General features: G+C 39.6%; 1 protein-coding gene across 4 annotated transcripts in view; it reads left to right on the plus strand.

The window, feature by feature from the left end:
• CTBP2 (C-terminal binding protein 2) overlaps nucleotides 1–18,381 on the plus strand; it is a 276,513-nt gene that overhangs the window by 216,423 nt on the left and 41,709 nt on the right. For all 4 annotated transcript variants that reach the window (XM_042460080.1, XM_042460079.1, XM_042460081.1 and 1 more), the window contains one exon: nucleotides 17,319–17,473. In XM_042460080.1, the coding sequence (XP_042316014.1) occupies nucleotides 17,319–17,473 (155 nt within the window). The remainder of the gene's footprint in view (nucleotides 1–17,318; nucleotides 17,474–18,381) is intronic.

Raw genomic sequence — 18,381 nt, forward strand, 5'->3', positions numbered from 1 at the left:
CGTCCCTTCACCTGACTGCTCAGGTGAATGCGACGGTCAAGAGTACCTGTTATCAGCTTCGGCTGATTCGCCAGCTGCGCCCATACCTGGCCCAGAGGGACCTTGAAACTGTTGTACATGCTCTGGTAACTTCGAGACTGGATTTCTGTAATGTACTCTACATGGGGCAACCCTTATACCAAACTCGGAAGCTGCAAATGGTGCAGAACATGGCAGCTCGGCTGGTCACTGGCGCTCCCAGGACCAGCCACATAACACCTGTGCTTAAAGATCTCCATTGGCTGCCCATCCGCTTCCGAGCTCAATATAAGGCGTTGGTTATTACCTATAAAGCCCTAAATGGCTTGGGCCCAGGATTTCTGAAGGACCGCCTCTCTCCGTACATTCCGCCTCGCACCCTCAGAACATCTGGGCAGCAACTCCTGAAGGTGCCTGGGGCCAGGTTAGCTTCTACTGCAAGAAGGTCCTTTTCCACGGCTGCCCCAGCCCTTTGGAATAGGCTGCCCACGGAGCTCCGCTCATCTACCACCCTGGCCCAATTTAGGAAGGGTCTTAAAACCTTCCTATTCAATCAGGCATTCCCCGGCTGAATATCCTGTGGGCCTCCCTCCTCTCTCGTGGCCGTGAGGTTGGGCTAAGGGGCTTTTTATTGTTTTTAAGGTTTACTGTGTATGTTTGTTTTTAACCTTGTATGTTGCTTGCACATTGGTGCACTTTGTAAGCCGCCCTGATCGCTCGGAAGGGCGGGATAAAAATAAAAATTTTTATTATTTATTATTATATTAGTCACATGCCTGCATTTTCTTAAGGTGTTGTGCTGTTCTGTGGAGGGATATCTATGCAAGCAGTCCCTTCCTCCTGGACATACAGCACTGGGAACAAAGTATTCCAAAGTCCAGGAAATAACATTTAAATTCCATTAGCAATACAAAAAGGTATTACTTCTGTGATACAAGATATTCGTTGACAGAAACGAAAGTGCTTCTGCCATGGGATGTCCTTACAATCTTTGCTGGGTTATGTTACTGCCAGTACTGATTATATTGGAAATTCTGTGATCTAATATGTATGACATGAAAATGCACAGTGTTTTCTTACTCATAGTGAGACTCTGGGGTTCTCTGTGAAAGGGAACTGGGCATATGGGAGACCATATTTAAACTGCAATATAGGAAGCCTTCTCATATGATGAACCTGCAAATATCAGACATTTTCTAAAATGACTTCAGCTGTTTTTGTTTTTTGTATGTTGCATGTTATGGTTGTACATTCACACAAAGGTTGAAATTATATGAATGACTATCAGTATATTAGGTAGATTGTATTAAGAGTTACACTGCCAACAATTCCCCTTAAGAAAATACAGGTGATAAAGATACATTTTTCTTAAATGTCTATAATGACTGAGCTGAACAAATATTAACCAGAACAGAGTTCTGAAGCTGCAGGACCACTGCTGAGGTGGCCACATCTCTCTTGTCTATAAGCCTAAATAGTTTTACTCGTGGGTACATGAGTGGTTCTGTTTCTAAGTATGAGATATAACCATGATTCAAAACATTATGGAGAGAAAATACACATACATCTCTAAAAGTAATACAGAGGCCCATTACCTTTGCAGACTTCTGGACTGAGCCAGTTTGTCAGCAACATTAATTTTTATCTTTTAAAAATATTCCATCTCCCAACACAAATAGCACTTAAAGAAATCTCTGTTGAGGAGAGATACTTTTTACAAAAAACAATACATTATCAGCATTGCCTCTTCCCTTTCCACTCTTTAGTGAGAACTAATCCTATACAATGTAGCAACACAGTTCTATTTAAGACAGAATCTAATTTTCCTTAGATGGCACATTAAGATAATGCCTGTCAAGGATATTTTAAAGCTGTATTAAAGAGTAAGGCCGCAATCCTGCACTCAGTTACAGGCACTTAATTCCCATTGCTCTCAGAGGGATTTAAATGTGTGGAACTTACAGGCTAAGATGCAAAAGAATAGATAATCTTTGGTGACTGTTTCTCTTGGGTTTCTGGAAGTGCAAGAACTATACTTTTGATCTTAAATGAACCGTGCTCATTGATGACTACATTTGATTAAACTTAGAAGACTTGTATCTTCCAGACATTTTGTTCTGGATGAAAAAATAGTAGAAACAATGTCCAATAATCATAAAGCATTGCCCCACATATTTGCCCTCCCCCTCCCCCAAATGCTCTCAGGAATCACATGTTCATAAAATTAAAAGTGTTTTTCAATAATGCCACAACTGCCTGACAATACTAGGTATGTTGCAACAGTGAGTTTATTTGGAGGCATTTCCTTATTCACTGGTTACATACAAAGATATGTAATTCTGTTATTGGAAAGTATGACTGTGGTATAAGGCAGACAGACCATCTCCAGTTACTCATTTCCTTGGAGTTCCTAGTTTGGAAAATTAACACCATTATGGAATGACTAATTTCTTGCCTTATCTAGCCACTGGAAAGAAGATGTTACTTTAGATCCACAAAAATATTTAAGTGAGTTGCAGATTTACTGTTGGACACACTGAGTTAGGCTTTTGGAAAGTGTGGGTTTTATGCCTATATGATACTATAGGAAGTTGCAGAATGCAACAGGCTTTGTGGTGCGGGGGTATTCTTTTGGAGTACTGCCTTATTTTACTATCAGCTTAATTATATTAAGCAGCAGATAAATAGACACAAAAACAGTCAGTCTTGTAAATGTTGCGGCTTTGTTTTATGTTCATTTAATTACTGGGCTTGCGTTTGAAGAGGGGAATTGTTGTAAATGGCAGTGAGCAGGAGGAAGTCTGGAGGGTCAGCTTGTTTACAATGTGAACCAATGCTCTGAAGTCTTCAAGGAGCACTAATTCTCCTTCTTTTCCAGTAACCATTCAAAAAATCAGTGGGGAAAGATGTGACTGGTAGAAAATTGGCCTTGGGACAACCTGTGGCCCACAGACTGCAAGATTCACACTCCTGCTTTACACTTTAGTGAATGGTTACTGGTGATCATTTTAAGCAGGGGACTGGGAGAGTATACGTGAACTTGCCCACGTTGCCAGCAAGTATAACAGAGGACATGCTCCTACTGCAGAAGCTAATGTTAATTCTCCCTTTCCCTACCTTGATCAATTCAATACAGAAGTGGGTTTCAGATTTAGTTTGTGGGGAAGGGAAAATTAAAGCACTTGATTGGAGCATATGTGACTATGTTAAAACAACTAGTCACATCCAATATTATTTTGTGGTGTAAGGAACAAAGACGAATATATTATGGCTTTACACTAGGTGCTAGAATCTTAGCAAGACCATGGAATCATGATGATTTCTTGTTCTGTTGTTTTTCATCTATTTTCTATTTTCCTGGCACATTAAAGGTTTTCTTTCCCTTTTAAGAGTTCTGAACCAGGTCAATATCCAGGAAGTACAGACTTGGTCCCCCCGCTTTGTCTAGTTAGTGAAACTGCATTAAAAAGCTGTGTCGATGGAATCCCTGTGTGTGCCTTCCCTCTCTCTTCCTTGCTGCATCAAGCCAACATATGCCAAATTGCTGCCTTCTTTCTGCTGAATGTTTTTTTAAAAAACAACAACAACAACAACATATCTTCATGTTTTGTTTTGTTTTTTGGCAAATTGAGTAGGTTGTAAGTAAATGGTGCTGGTAATGGTCCTGTTACTGATAGATTCATTAAATCGTCAGTATTGTAGCTTGCCTCCTTTTCAAAAACCGTATTCAGAAAAGTAGCTTACAACAAGGTTTTTAAAATCATACAAATAAAACCACAGTAAGTTATTACATTAAGAGCTGCAAATAAAAAGCAGAGAATTCATCTGATCTCAGAAGCTAATAATAGTCAGGCCTGGTTAGTACGTGAATGGGTGACTGTCAATGAACAGTTTTAGGTTATATTTCAGAGGAAGGAAATGGCAAACCACTTCTGAGTATCCCTTGCTAAGACAATCCTGTGAAATTCATGATTGCCATAGGTTGATGGATAACTTGAAGATACCAGCAAGCATGCACACACACACACACACACACACACACACACACACACACACACACGTTATAATACTAAAACACAATTAAACAGGTTAGTATATTAGAACAACTAAATAAAAGGTCTTTGCCTTTCAGTGAAAAAATGGCATGAGGTATTATTATCATTACTGTGCTTTGTCCTTTTTATAGATAAATTCCTGAGAAGGTGTTTGTCAACTCTTGCTCTTGTGGATAGCGGTTTATCATATAATGTGTCAAAAAGGACAAGTGGCCTTTGGGACAATTTTTATTTTAATTCTGACAGGTACAGCCATTCAACTTAGGTCAGCTTACATTATAATCACATAAGAAATAGATTCCGTTTTACAAACCATAGGATCCAGTGTGTATGTGTGTGTGCACATGTGCACCATCAAGATCCAGTTTATATGGTTAAAAATTGGTTCAAATGAAAAATAGACTGAGGAGGGGAAACAGACAGGCATGAAGGAGTGGCTTGAAGCTGCCCCTTCCAAAGACAGATTGGGGCCATGGCAAACACACACCACAGCCCCAATCTGCCTTGAACCCAGCCGGAAAAGGAACAGATAAGATAAGAGCTTCATGACGCTCCAGTGGCGTGCAGTGTCTGGGCAGTTGCCTGACTTCTGAGTGGCTTCAGGGTGGCTTTGTAATGTGCGGTGTCTAAACACTCCACTCCACTTCAGTTCTTTGACAGAGGAGGCTAAAAGTCTCAAAAACCCCTGCAATTTCCAGAATTCTATAGCATTGAACCATGGCAGTTAAAGTCAATCTGGATTATTTCTGTATTGTGGATGGATCCTTAGAAATAAACTGCTTAAGAAGCTAATGCCTGGACTGATTTTATTTCCCCCACTATCAATTTCCGTCTGAAAGTAGTATGATAAAATGATGCACTTTGAGAACTTGGGGAGTAAGATAGTATCTGCAACAGCATTTCTTCCTCCTTTATAAATAAATATCACAAGTGAGGGGACTGCAATAAAATGCTGCTCTGTGTTTTCATGTGCACAGCTCCTCCATCTCCTTCCTTTCACCTGTCTGTGGTTCACCATCTCTGTGATGGCACAATCTTTCTTCTCCTTTTCTTCTTTGAACAGAGAGCTGATGTTTAGTTAAAAAAGGCCCTACAACAAGATGTTGAAGTGGGGATTGTTCTCCCTCTTAAACTGCTTCCTCTGCTGCACCCAGCATAAACATAGTATCCCCTTACAATATCACGTCCATGCCAGTGGATGGAGAAGACAACTGCCAACTCCACACATACACTACTACCATCATCACCACCTTTCCTTCTCTCCTCATATAGCTCTGTTTCCCCTGCTGTGATCTGAGGTTGACCTCTATTTCCACTGGCCTTTGCTGTTTCTTCCATGATTCTACCTGCCTTTCTGTCCCTTCTATTTCTTGCATCCATTAGCTCTTTCCTCAATGTCTTGGGCTCTGACTTCAAGTCCCTATGGGTGTGTGCTTCTTTGAACATTAATACTGAAAGACTGAAAGAGTTTCCTAACACAAGCCTTACACAAAATGCTGGACAGTGCTCATAGTTATGCAGATGCACAGTCCTTAAACTGCTGCTTGGCAGGGCAGATTTCCTCCTCCCATTTTTATTTTAAAGAAAACGATTAGTTGTAGTACCAGGTTTGCTTGGGAGAATAGTTAACCATTACTAATGACAATCCACTTTCATCTACTCTGGAAGATGACTGTCTGTCTCTTTGAGGAATCAAACATTCCTCTCATTGCTCATCATTTTCAGTTGACCTCTAGAGAATGTGCCAGTCAGCTACCAGACACACTACTCAGTTCATGTGAATATCATGTACACACATAGCCGATATGCCGTATTAGACCATCTAAAACATCCCCTACATATCTGGTGAAAATCCATCTACTCTTTTGGTAAAGATCTGCACCAAGAGACCTATGTCTATCGCATAGCTACATCTCTATAACTACATCCCCTGATGTTACACTAAAAAACCCTCACCTTGTAAGCAGCACAGTTCCCCTTCCAACATGGTCATTTCCATGTTGTTGAAAAGCAAGAGGGTGAGCAAGGGTGTACCCACCTATTTTGTGGTAGACAAACGTACTGAAACAAGCATCTGCAGGGACATTGGGGTTCCCTTAAATTTTCCTGCATCTGAAGTGCTTGCAGTGTGTCCAGCTACAAGAAAATAACTAAATACATCCTTGTTGACCCCCTCCCCTGTCTAACAACATGAAAATAGCTAGATCTGGAAGGGGATGTTGGCCATTGTGTGGTCAGAACAGAATGCCTATCTGCTCAACAATTTAAAAAAGTTCATAATTCACAAATAGGATGCCACTTTTAATTTTATTTGTATAGTTAGGCAAAACTTTTTTTAATTGTGGGATTTTTAAAAAAACTCAGATCATCACATTTTTCAGCTTGGGTACCACACTACTCTGTATGAATGAAAAATTAATTGAAGTATCTCTCAGGGGATATTCTTAAGCAAATTTAGTGTACACTACAGTATATAGCCCAGATGCTAAGTGAGGTCATCTCAAACATACTTTCCAAATTCAGTGAAATTTTGTCCAGCAGTTTTCACATGATGTGTAACAAATGGACCAATGCACAGAAAATGTACATGGCTTTGTATGCTTCTGCCAATTTCAGGATTCCTTTTTGATTTTTAGGCCTGTATTTTGGTTGCCATCCAGATGGCACTCACTGCTTGGTTTTGCTATTCAAAAAAGAGCTGTGTGGAATAATGTTAGATTAACCTGGATACATAATTCAAAGTCCTACATAGAAGTCTACTGGATCTTATACAAGGTGATCACTAACAACAGTTATATCCATAGTCTACTGGCTATTTATCCCTAATCCTGAATTTAACACCACCTTTAATCCTTTCAGTCTGTGTATTTTACACACCTTCATTTATCTTCCCACAAACAACCTGCTATTTGATACCTCTAAAGCCTGTTTTGTGGGTGCTTTGTATTCCTCATTTTCTGTCTGTCCTCTGGGCATACACTTTCACACTGTTCCCAACTCAAAAGGGAGTGTGTTTCACAACATGGAAGGCCTTACTCTATGGCTGTGAAAACACTTTGTAGCCTTATCATACTACAGAGTTATAGCACTGTATATCCCACTATAACTGCCATGGTAACAGCTTGTGATATTCTGGGGGGTGGAGGGGGGGTTGGCTTAGTGAGGTCCAAAATATCTCCGGCTGAGAATTCTAAATGTGCCTCCCTAAATTGCAAGTCCGAGGATTTCATGGGATGTTGGCATGGCAGCTAAAGTGAAATACTGTATTATAACAGTGAAGTGTGATAAAGCTCTACACAGTTCTATCTTTATGGATCTAAAGGAAGAGAAAGGGTTAAAAAGAAAGGAGATAGCAGGCAAGCCTCGGGATCCTTGGCATCAGATATGATTCTACAACATGTGTGCAGTAAAATTAAAAAATCAGAATGTTTCCACCCTTCCCAACATCAAATGTTATTCTGGGATGTAGCTGCTCTCATTCTCTTTGGTCTTCATAGATCTCCCTGAGTACCAGCTGTTGCAGGGTTGTGTGTTACGTTGTGTATTTCCTTCTGTGAAAAATTTAGGTTATCTTATTGTCCAAGGACAGCAGGAGAAGACAATAGGTCTTATTTTCCCAAAACCTGACCGGTCAACTGCCTAGTAAGTTCTACTTGATGTTTAAATGTTAAGTAACATTCAAACACGAAGTAACATTTAAATCAGTTAATTGGTGTTTGAATCCTACATAGCCTTTAAATCAAGAATAGGAAATGTGTGCTCTTCCAGATGTTGTAGAACTACAATTCCCATCAGTCCTGGTAGGCATAGCTAATGATGAGGTCAATAGGGCTTTTATCCCAATCTTGAAGAATCACATATTAGCAATCTAGATGTCTTTAAGTGCTTAAAGCATTTCACATGCATAATCTCAGTATTCCTTAAAACGATGTGAAATAAATTAGTATATTGCCTGGCATTACAAATGGATTTATAACATGTAAATCCTCTTAACTTAAAGTGGTGAACAATTATAAATATTTTTCATATAATCAAAATCTGTTGCATGTGTTATATTTGCGCTCAACTATTACACTTGTTTCATTTCAAAGTTTGTAAAGTCAGCACTTCTTTCCTAAAAATACATACCATACTTGGTCCGCTATTCTCATTATGACGACTTAAACTGAGATTTGCCTATGACTCCAGTGGAAATGCATAAAACTGCACATTTCAGCTTCTCCCAAGATGCAGGTATTAGAACATTTTCAGTTATCACAACGATTCTCTCACACCAACCTTACATATACCACTACTCTGCTTTTACAGGTGAAAATTAAGGTTGAGAAACTATTAGGTCTGATCTAAGCTGGCATGCAGTAGCAAGCTTCCAAAGTCCAACAATGGAAGATATAAACTGTGGCAGCAGTATTTCTGTTCCAAAAAAAATAATTTGCCGGGTTTGGAGATTGTTTATGTGAATGTCACTCTGGATCAGTGACTACTTAGTGAGCTATTGACCTTTCTCTTCTCCCTAGTGTTGAAAACAGCAGGGAGTGGTATAGCACCAATTCCTTTACATCAAGAGCCTTGCTCATGTCCTAGTGATTGTGGGTATAAATCAGCATTTAGTAATTATCCTTTGTACTGTGTTTGATGGTTTTGTATTCTCTCAGCTATAGTTAATTTACCTATCCCAGCTAATAAATAACAAGATTCCTTTGGAGGTTTGCGTGAGTATGCATGTATATTTCATTTATTTACACTAACATTTATTGTTTTGCTCTCTAGCCCAAGTAATGTACAGTAAAAATAACAACACTAAAACCATTATGCTATTAAAAACAAAAGAAATAACAGTTCCAGCAATAAATATCAAGATCTAAAACATAATCCAAAGACTTGTGCTCATGGAAAGGTTTTTGCCTAGTGCCAACACTGATGGTGCTAAGACAGCCTTCCTAGAGAGGTTTTTGATAGTTATGGCTACAATATATAGCTGAAAGAACTCTGTCTCTAACCAGAAACCCAGGCAAGGGCCTTTGAGAATGAAGATAATACAACACATGTCCAGCAAGGAGAAGGAGATCCTTGAGATAGCTGTTCAATGACTTTATCACACTAGGGAAATCCCAAAGAGAAACAGCAGTCAAACGAGATTTAAATTAGAAAAAAACTGCAAATGCGGGAAGTTTATCATACAATGTTACTGTTAATGCGAAATAACACGAAGTTAACGCGAAGGTAAAATGGAGAAAAACGGCAGCTTTTAACTTTCAGAACTTCCCAAAAGTAAAAAGCTGCCATTTTTCTCCATTTTACCTTCACTTTAACTTTGCGTTATTTCACTTTGGCAGTCATTTCATGTGATAAACTTCCCATAATTGTAGTTTTTTTTAAAAAAAAATTAAATCTTGTTTAAATCCCGTTTCTCTTCCAGATTTTCCTAGTGTGATAAGGCCCAAGACTAAGAGTTAAAAGCAACAGTGGGTTGTTATCAGAAACAGTGTAGGAATCTGTGTAGTACTTTTACACTGGCCAAGGTATATATTGCATATTCTTTGTTCTACTGTATTTTTAACCAACTGCACTTGCCAAATTGCTGTCCAATGAAGTTACCAGTGATCTCCATAGCTCAGCTGTCTCTGTCCAGGTGGTTCTACAACACGCCCAAACTGGTGGAAGGTATCATTTGAGCTGCCAGTGACAATGCACCTCTGGTCCTTCTTCAAACAAACCAGCTACTTATGGTATCTAATCTCCGAATTTCAATGTGTTGGTTCTTACTAAACCCATTACCACCGCAAGACACTAGTTCAGGACATCAACAGATTTATCACAGCTTGATGAAAAAAGAAATATAAAAATATTCTTAAAAACTACTATTGGCCCGTCACTTTCCCTATTATTTACTCTGACTGCAGAGGTAACAGCATATCCCCTGCAACCAGGTGAGTGCTGCAGACATCATTTTCCAGCATCCTTTCAAAACCCTTTGGTGGTCTCTCTGCAAGGCTGAAGTGATGTAGATGTAGCTATGACATCAGATGTAGCTATGACAGTGAGGCTCTGTCATTTTTGTTACATCTGAAAACACAAGGTCTCAATCATTTTAAAAATACTATAAAATCCATTAGGTAAATACTTTTGCCTTCCCTGAGTTACCAGCAAATGAACACAGATGTCACACTGAGTACTAGACTGGCGCAAATTCTAGCTAAATTAGTTCTGCTTACTTGAGCATTCTGGCCAGAATCCTGTTGGTAAGATATGCAGATGTAAAAAAAGTTGCACTATGCTTGTGGAATGGCTTTTTTGACCATTGCAGATAGTGGCAGTAGCAGAGTTCTGCATGCAAAACTGTTGCAGGTGCACAATGATGCTTCTAGAGTAGTGTGTTAGTGTGCATTGGATGTGGCCTGTGCATTGTGTAATGAGGTGACCACTATGTAAATTCACTGTTTCTCATATGTTCTGCTATGGTAGTATTCAGTACAGGGATTATATAGTGCTTGCGTAGCATAACTCTGCCAGTAGATATTTATATTATGCTGAAATTATGTAGGATCTTGACCTACAGGAATGTATGTGAAGTTTGCTGCAGGAGTGGTAGTAGTTTATCAGGCAAACATTGGCTGGCATCCTGTTAGGCAGTTTTGTTGTTGTAACCTAGGCATACAACCTTGTAATTGTTTGGAATCCAACTTTATGGTCATGATACTGTTGCAAGACCTCAAATACCACCCAAACCCACCTTAAAATCCAGGCAGCCCTACCAAGTGACAGACTTACAGTAGAAGAAAGGATTGCAACAGGAGCCCACAGGGGTCCCTGCTTCTTCTCATTGCACCACTCCTTGCTGGCAGGAGGAGGCTGGACACGTCATTCCTTAACCCTACTTGTCAGCACTGCAGAACCTGGTCACAGTTCAGAACTTTTAAGATGGTTTTTGAGGGTCAGTTCAGGAGGTAGAGCATAGCCATGGCCTTATCTGACATGAGATTTTGGCCCGTGTTTATATTTGTATACATTCGTGTTCATGTCAGCATATGCATGTTTACATGTGTCTGTGTTTGTCCAATTTGAGCTCCGTGGCTTTTTGTTGTCATTGCAGGTTACAGGCATAAACACAAACAAGAATATGTGGCAAAGAACCAAGTAATGCCATGCAGCCCAGTTTAAATGTGTTTGAGATGACCATAAATACAGGATAAATATGTGCCAGCCATTTAGGTGGGTGTGTGGGTGGTGACATATACACAATATGCCCAGCGTAAGATTTATTTCTCTTTTAAAAAAAAAAAAAGCAGTGTTCCCATGATTTTATTCAAAGGCTGGGAAAGAACTTTGATTAGTTAAAAGCAATGGCAAGGTCTTGAGGGAGTGTTTGAAAAAGTTTCGAGCAGGGAGAGGTGACTTAGCTGCTGTAGCAATTCCAGACTATTATTCTGTAGCGGGACAAAAGCCTTTTCTTTTCCCTCCCACGTTCAAAGAGACATTTGTCTACAGACTTTGCAGCTGTGGGGCCTTGGGGATGCTTGTTGAAGATACCCCTTCGTAGACAAGAGGAGAACTGGTACAAAAACAGTGGTGTAGTATTTTATACTCTTTCCCTCTCGCTCCTTTCTTCCCTCCCTCCTTCCCTCCTCCTCTACCATGTGCAGTTTTTAATCAGAAGAAGAATGTGGAGGCAACGTTTTCAAGGCAAGGGGAAATTTCCTGTTTTCTTTTCTCTGTTTGTTTAATAAAGTGTGCCATTGACTTCTAGAACTGTAGCGACTTTTGTTGAGAATGAGTAATTTGAGAGAAAGTGCTTGGCTAGCTTCTTGATGCGCTTTTTATATACTGCCGGAGAAGATGTTTAAATCCTTTTTTTAAAAAAAGGATAGAAGAAAAACAGCATGGCATAGGCAAGTGAGATTAATAAGAATTAGGCAAATGGCTTCTTCGGCTTTTGTTTCGGTCAGATAGCTCCAGCCGTATTGCAGCCACACAAAGGCTGCCATTTACTAGGGAGTACTCCCTAATTCTCTTGGCAGGGGTGCCATTGGAATCGGATACAAGTGGGTGGCAATGGGGAGGAGCCGCCCAAGAGGACAAGCAGGCTTTGTGTAATTTTTTTTCTTTTTTAAAAAAATGCAACAAAGGCACTTTATACATTGAGGTTGATACAACAAGCTGTGCAGCTTGTGAGTTGGGGTGGAGTAGTCCTGAGTTCAGTGTACATAAAAAGCCCTCCCTGCTCGTACCTCATTCCTTGAAAGCTTTATTGCACTGAAGCATTGGCTAAACTCCACAGAGAACTGGAAGTGCCAGAAAATATTTATCTAACAATGCTACTGACAGTTGGCTTGGTATGGAAAGCTTTGGGAAAGAGAAAGCAGACCATCTTAATTTTGAAAACAGCACCTTGTTGATATTCTGGTCAGACTCAGTTTCATTCCTATTGTACACACCTGTATTTGGGAATGAGTTCCTCCTAAATAACATGCCTTTCCAGCGCTTTGCTCTGGAAATAGAACAAAGCATATAAATCATCTTTCTCTCCTTTATTTTATAGAGTCCTGAGAGCCAATGTGGTGTAGTGGTTTTAGCATTGGACTGTGACTCTGGAGACCAGTGTTCGAATCCCTGCCCAGCCATGGAAACCCACTGGGTGGGTGACCTTGGACAAGTCACATTCTCTCCGCCTCCGATGAAAGCAAAAGCAAATCCCCTCTGAACAAATCTTGCCAAGAAAACTCCATGATAGTCACCATAAGTTGGAAACAATTCAAAGGCACACAACAACAGAGCCCCACATGTTTTTCTCCATGTCCTAGGCAAATTGTTGTAGAACCAATATTTAAGGCTTCACAGTATAATCAAAGATTATTGACTAAGACACCCTTCCAAGTGACCACTTGTTTTTAAGAATTTTCATTCAGAAATAAGACACAGGAGGTTCCCAGTCATTGTGCTAAGAATTCAATTCAAAGTCAATGATTTTTGGACGATTGTGCTCATCATACAAGATTTAAGCCCTATTGTTTAATTTTTTTTCACCACTTCTAACCACTGAGTTTGTATTTTTGTAGAATATGTATGATTGTAAAAGCCTTTAAACTGTAATTTATATTTTAAAGTGTTTTTTCTACTGCGCTGTATATCTGTGTTGTTGGGGGCAGGATGAGGAAATTAAACATTTTAGATAATGCAATTGGGCAATGAGACATGTATTACTTCGCATTATTTTAGACTTCAAATCTTAAGTGTGTGTGTGGCTGTGTGTCTGTGTGTGTTTATTCAGACATAGTTACTGGTACATCCTGTTCTCTTTGCTTTAGTTCCACAGTTTGTTTCTGTGAAGTTGAAATAATTGATTCCATCTAGTTGTGCAGAATTTTGAAAGGAGAGAGCCCTTCAATATTTTAGCCACATTTCCTCATAATATGTATCTTTGGCATATGGGAAAGCTGAGTAGTGACTTGGTGTTATCTAAAAAGCCAGGTTCATTGGCTCTTGCAAACATAGCAGTTCATCATAATGCTTAGCTGGCAAAGATACAGATGTTCTGTTGGAGGGGAAGAAAGAGAAGCTACATTTGTCTTGGCTACTTATTTAATCAGATAAATACATTTTTAAACTAATGCCTATTTTCTTTGCAGGATTTTCTGTTTTTAAAAAAGTACAGATACTATCTCCAGCTGCAATATTATTAGTAAATGTTTAAGCTCTGATTACAAATTACTATGGAACAAGAGGACTGATATATACTATAACAAACAGTGGTTGTCTGTAACCATTGTCCTGGTAAGGAATCCAGCCTCAATTACCTTCCCATTTGATTCTCTGTTCTGCTTTTGACAGTAACAATGCAAGGCTGTCATTAAGCGATATTCTCAGTCCTGGAAACTGTTCATCAGAGTCAGTGTACAGTCGGAGAGCTTTATTAAACCAGGAAAGGGGTTAATCTGGACAAAGAATAGCAATTCAGCTCTGGATTGCAAACCTTTCGGTTTTATGTGTTTTCCCCTTTAATCCTGGTTATCTGCTTAGGGCAAGCTTCTTTCACTTATCCAAATCATCTCAGCATTCTGCCATGCATACTGCGACACAGTTGCACTTCCATCTGGATGAAGTACTGAAAGATGCATTACTTTGCAGTAAATGGAAGTACTAAGCATGCATGCAAGATAGCAGCCATTTATTAAATTTCAAATATCTTATTGAGCCTACTGTCTGTCTTTTCTCCATGATGTCTTCAATGGTGTCCTCTTAAATATGCAGGCAAGAGCTGGACTCTTCCCTCACCTCACCTCACCTCTTAAAATATAAAATCCAAATTATGCACTCCATAAAGCCAGTTCAGAGCATAATAGGGCTTTCTGCACCTGCCCATTGCCTTTTTCCTTCCTTCCACTATTTTTGCTACTCTCACTGTGCTTCAACCATTGCCACACACTGTCTTGCCTGGTGAAAAAGGTAATAGGTGCACCTAAAAACTGGCTGCCAACATTTATATCTTTCTGTGCCATGCATTTTCACAATCCATGTTTCTCTTTTGTTTTACTTGCTTGCTGACCTGTCTGTCTGAAAAATTATTTGAACTTATGTAGAATCATTTTGCTGAAAACCACCCAAGGTAATTGTATAACCTAGTATGTTGTACCTCATGCTGCATACATAGGTTGATTCAGATGCGGTGCTCCCAACTGATTTGGCGAAAACAGACTTTCCCTGCCCTTTCTCCCAAGCAGCCCTTTCCATCTCCTTTAAAATCCTGCACAAGTAGCCAAGAGATGAATGCGGTGAGCTTGGGGAAGTGGAAAGAGCATTCCAATTGAGGAGAGAAACATGGAAGAAAGAGTTTGAATCCCGTCCACTGATACGGGATTTGTTGTGTGGCAGGCTGGACAGAAAATAAATGTCATATGTTAATAGTTACTCTTAAGTCAACAGTATCAGTTTTGTTTCCCTTCTCCACAGGTGAATTCCATCTCACAAATACTGTTGTGTGTATGTGCTTTTTTTAAGTTAAAATCTCTCTCTTTGACTCTCCAGTACTGAACAATCAAAAGTTTATCAAAGCAGTAATCTAAAGGGACTCTTCCGTGAGAATGGAGGAAGTTCCAGGCTTAAGGGGGAAGGTAGTTCTAAAGTAATTAATTGGTTCTTTCAGTGGTTAGATAGAATTGCAGAAATTTCCATAGCATGTGTTACAATTGAACCTGAACTATGGCCCTGGGTCTTTAGGAGAAAAATCCAGTAAGATAATGCCAAATTCTTTGTCAACAAAGAATCCCTTGGGGCAGGACTTTCAAAAGTGCCCTTTGCTATTTGAAGTTCCTGGCCTGTATCACATGTAGCCTCAGCTATTTGTGCGCATGGTGGTGCTTACAGCAGTTTTCAGAAAGGATTGAAAATGTATGAAGTTTAGTCAACCATAGAAATTCAGTCTGTGTTCCATAGAGCTTTTAGGTAAACCCAAAGCTCATACCCACCTAATGGGGTGCATGGGTGGGTGGGTAGGTACATTCTTCCAACCACAAAACCTTATGTTCTGTATCACACATTGCTTATTAAATGCTAGTCATTTTCAAAAAGACCTTCCCATGTGACACACACAAGTTTTGAAATCCCAGGAAAGAAGGTTCCGAGAATTGTGTGATGCACTTTGGAACAAAGAGTATTTAAAACCCTCTTATCTTTTAAGCCTGCACAGACTTAAGGTGCATCTAGACCACATAATGGTAGCACTTTAGCTGGAATTCTGTGCCAGAAAACTGTGGTGCCTGGTATAACCTGATACAGCTACAATTCTGCTGCATGAATACATCCTTAAACTGAAGCTACAGCTTAAAATGTCAAAGAGACAGAAAAAACATATTTAACGTTGTCTTTTTAAGGCAGTGCTTCTTGTCCTGTCTTTTAGCCTCAACAGAAACTCTTCCTCAGTGTATTATTAACACTGTTTATTACTACTGCTTTTGTTTATTAATCCCATCCTATCTTCATATAGAGTTGTGGTTTCTTGTATCTTAAAATGTAGTTTAAAATCTAATGTGTTTTTAAAAACAAACAAACAAAAGCAAAGTGAAAATACATAACTGTACTTTGATGAAGGTGTTACTGGGTGTAACAGTCTTCCAAGCTTAGGTTAAGTTTCCCTTATCTAAGATGCTTGGGGCCAGAAATGTTTGGGATTTGGGGTTTTGTTTTTCAGATTTTGGAATATTTGCATATATATAATGAGATATCTTGGAGATGTACCCAAGTCTAAACATGAAGTTTATTTATGTTTCATATTATACACATTATGCACATAGCTTGAAGGTAATTTTATAGGTAATATTTTTACTGCTTTTGTGCAAGAGAGTTTGTGTTCACTGAACCATCAGAAAACACAGGTGTCATTAGCTCAGCCACCCATGTGGAAAATTTTGGCATTTGGAATATTTCAGATTTTGAAATTCTAGATAAGGGAGACTTAGCTTGTAATCTGTCACTCCTATTTAAATACATGGTTCATCAGTCCCTGTTGGGCTTCTTTAAAGTCTACTTGCTAGGAACCTAGGAATTCCTTTGTATACAAAGAGATGAATTTGAGGCTCTAGTGCAGAGATGGACAAAGTGCAGTCTCTGGGCTGCAAATGTGCACGCACACACCAGGATGTTTTAGTGGCTCACCTCCATAATCCCCAGACTGAGCTTTTCTTGACAAAAAAAAGGAAGGTAAATTGCAGCTCCTGAAAGACCTGTCTGCTGTATTTTCCACTTTTGCTCTCATCCACACACTGGGACAATCTGAATTTAGAGTTTGTTAAAGCTCAGTCAATGAGAATTATTTTGGCCTGTCTGTTCTGGCCCTTAATCAGTGTGTTAAATGGAAACTACAAAGAAACAATACATTGCCTTTTTGGATGACAACTTTCAGAATGGATACTGTCTGGGGAAGTCATTCTGGGGTTTCATGAGAGACAAAAGTAACTTTTCCGAGCTCTAGCAAGAGTGCTGGGTAACCGAGCATTAGATGGCAGTCCTATAGATAGTTCTCTTAGGAGTACATACCTCTGAATTGAGTGGAATCTCTTTCTGAATTAGTATCTGTGGGATTTCATTGTTACGCCATCCAAAAGAAAGTTTAGAATAAAGGCATTGGGAGTTAAACTGAGAATATACCTGGAAAGAAGTTCCTTGTTCTTTTCCAGAAACACCTTATTACAGTTTCAGATAATTCCATGTACCCACCAACTGATTTAACCTTTATACTCCATTTGGTTCCAGGTATTCGTCCACAAATCATGAATGGCCCTATGCATCCTCGTCCATTGGTGGCTTTACTAGATGGAAGGGATTGTACAGTGGAGATGCCAATTTTGAAGGACTTGGCTACAGTTGCGTTCTGTGATGCGCAATCAACTCAGGAAATCCATGAAAAGGTAAAGAAAATGATTCTATCTCCTGCAAATTGACTTACAAAGAAGGAAGGAGAAGTTGTGGGCTGTGGGGTCAAATTGCTTTGGGGGGGGAAAACCTTTTTGCTGCTATATGCCCTGGGAGGAGCATTTTTTGCCACATATTTGGCCATTTGGACCAGTTTAAATCCAAAAAGAGGCAAAAAGATTTGCAACAAAAAGTGACTTCTGCTCAGTTCCTATTGTTAAAAAAAGGACTTTGCTGGGCCTCCAAATGTTCAGGGGACATAAAAACATGAAGAAATGTTTGGGAACAAAAAAATTCTCACTTTTTTCAAGGGGGTGAGGTGGGGATATGTGCTCCTCTGAGGTCTCATGCAGAGGCTGGGCATTTATTCTTCTACGGTTGCCCACCCTTTGTGTGCATGGATGATCTTTCTATGGACTAACAGAACGGTGTATCTGAAGGCCATTTTACTCAGTACATTGAGCAGACACATTTTACATTTGTGTTCAGTTGTTGGCATTATCTGTCAGTTTGTTGTTAACTGCCCTCAAGTCGACTCGTGGTGATCCTGTGGATGAGGCATCTCGAAGACTCTCTGTCCTCCACTGCTCTGCTTAGGTCCTGCAAACCCATTTCCATGACCCTGATGGAGTCCATCCATCTGGTGTGCAACCTTCTTCTCTTTCTTCTACCACCTTTCTTAGCATTGTCTTTTCAAATGAGTCATGTCATGTGCCCAAAGTATGACAACCTTAGTGTGGTCATCTTAACTTCCAGGGAGATTTCATGCTTGATCTGTTCAAGGACCCATTTGTTTGTCTTTTTGGCAGTCTGTGTTATTCTTAACACTCTTCTCCAGCACCACACCTCAAATAGGTTGATTTTCTTCTTATCCACATTTTTCACTGGCCAGCTGTCACATCCA

The sequence above is a fragment of the Sceloporus undulatus genome, chromosome 3, assembly GCF_019175285.1.
Source record: "Sceloporus undulatus isolate JIND9_A2432 ecotype Alabama chromosome 3, SceUnd_v1.1, whole genome shotgun sequence".
Taxonomy (NCBI): Eukaryota; Metazoa; Chordata; class Lepidosauria; order Squamata; family Phrynosomatidae; genus Sceloporus; species Sceloporus undulatus.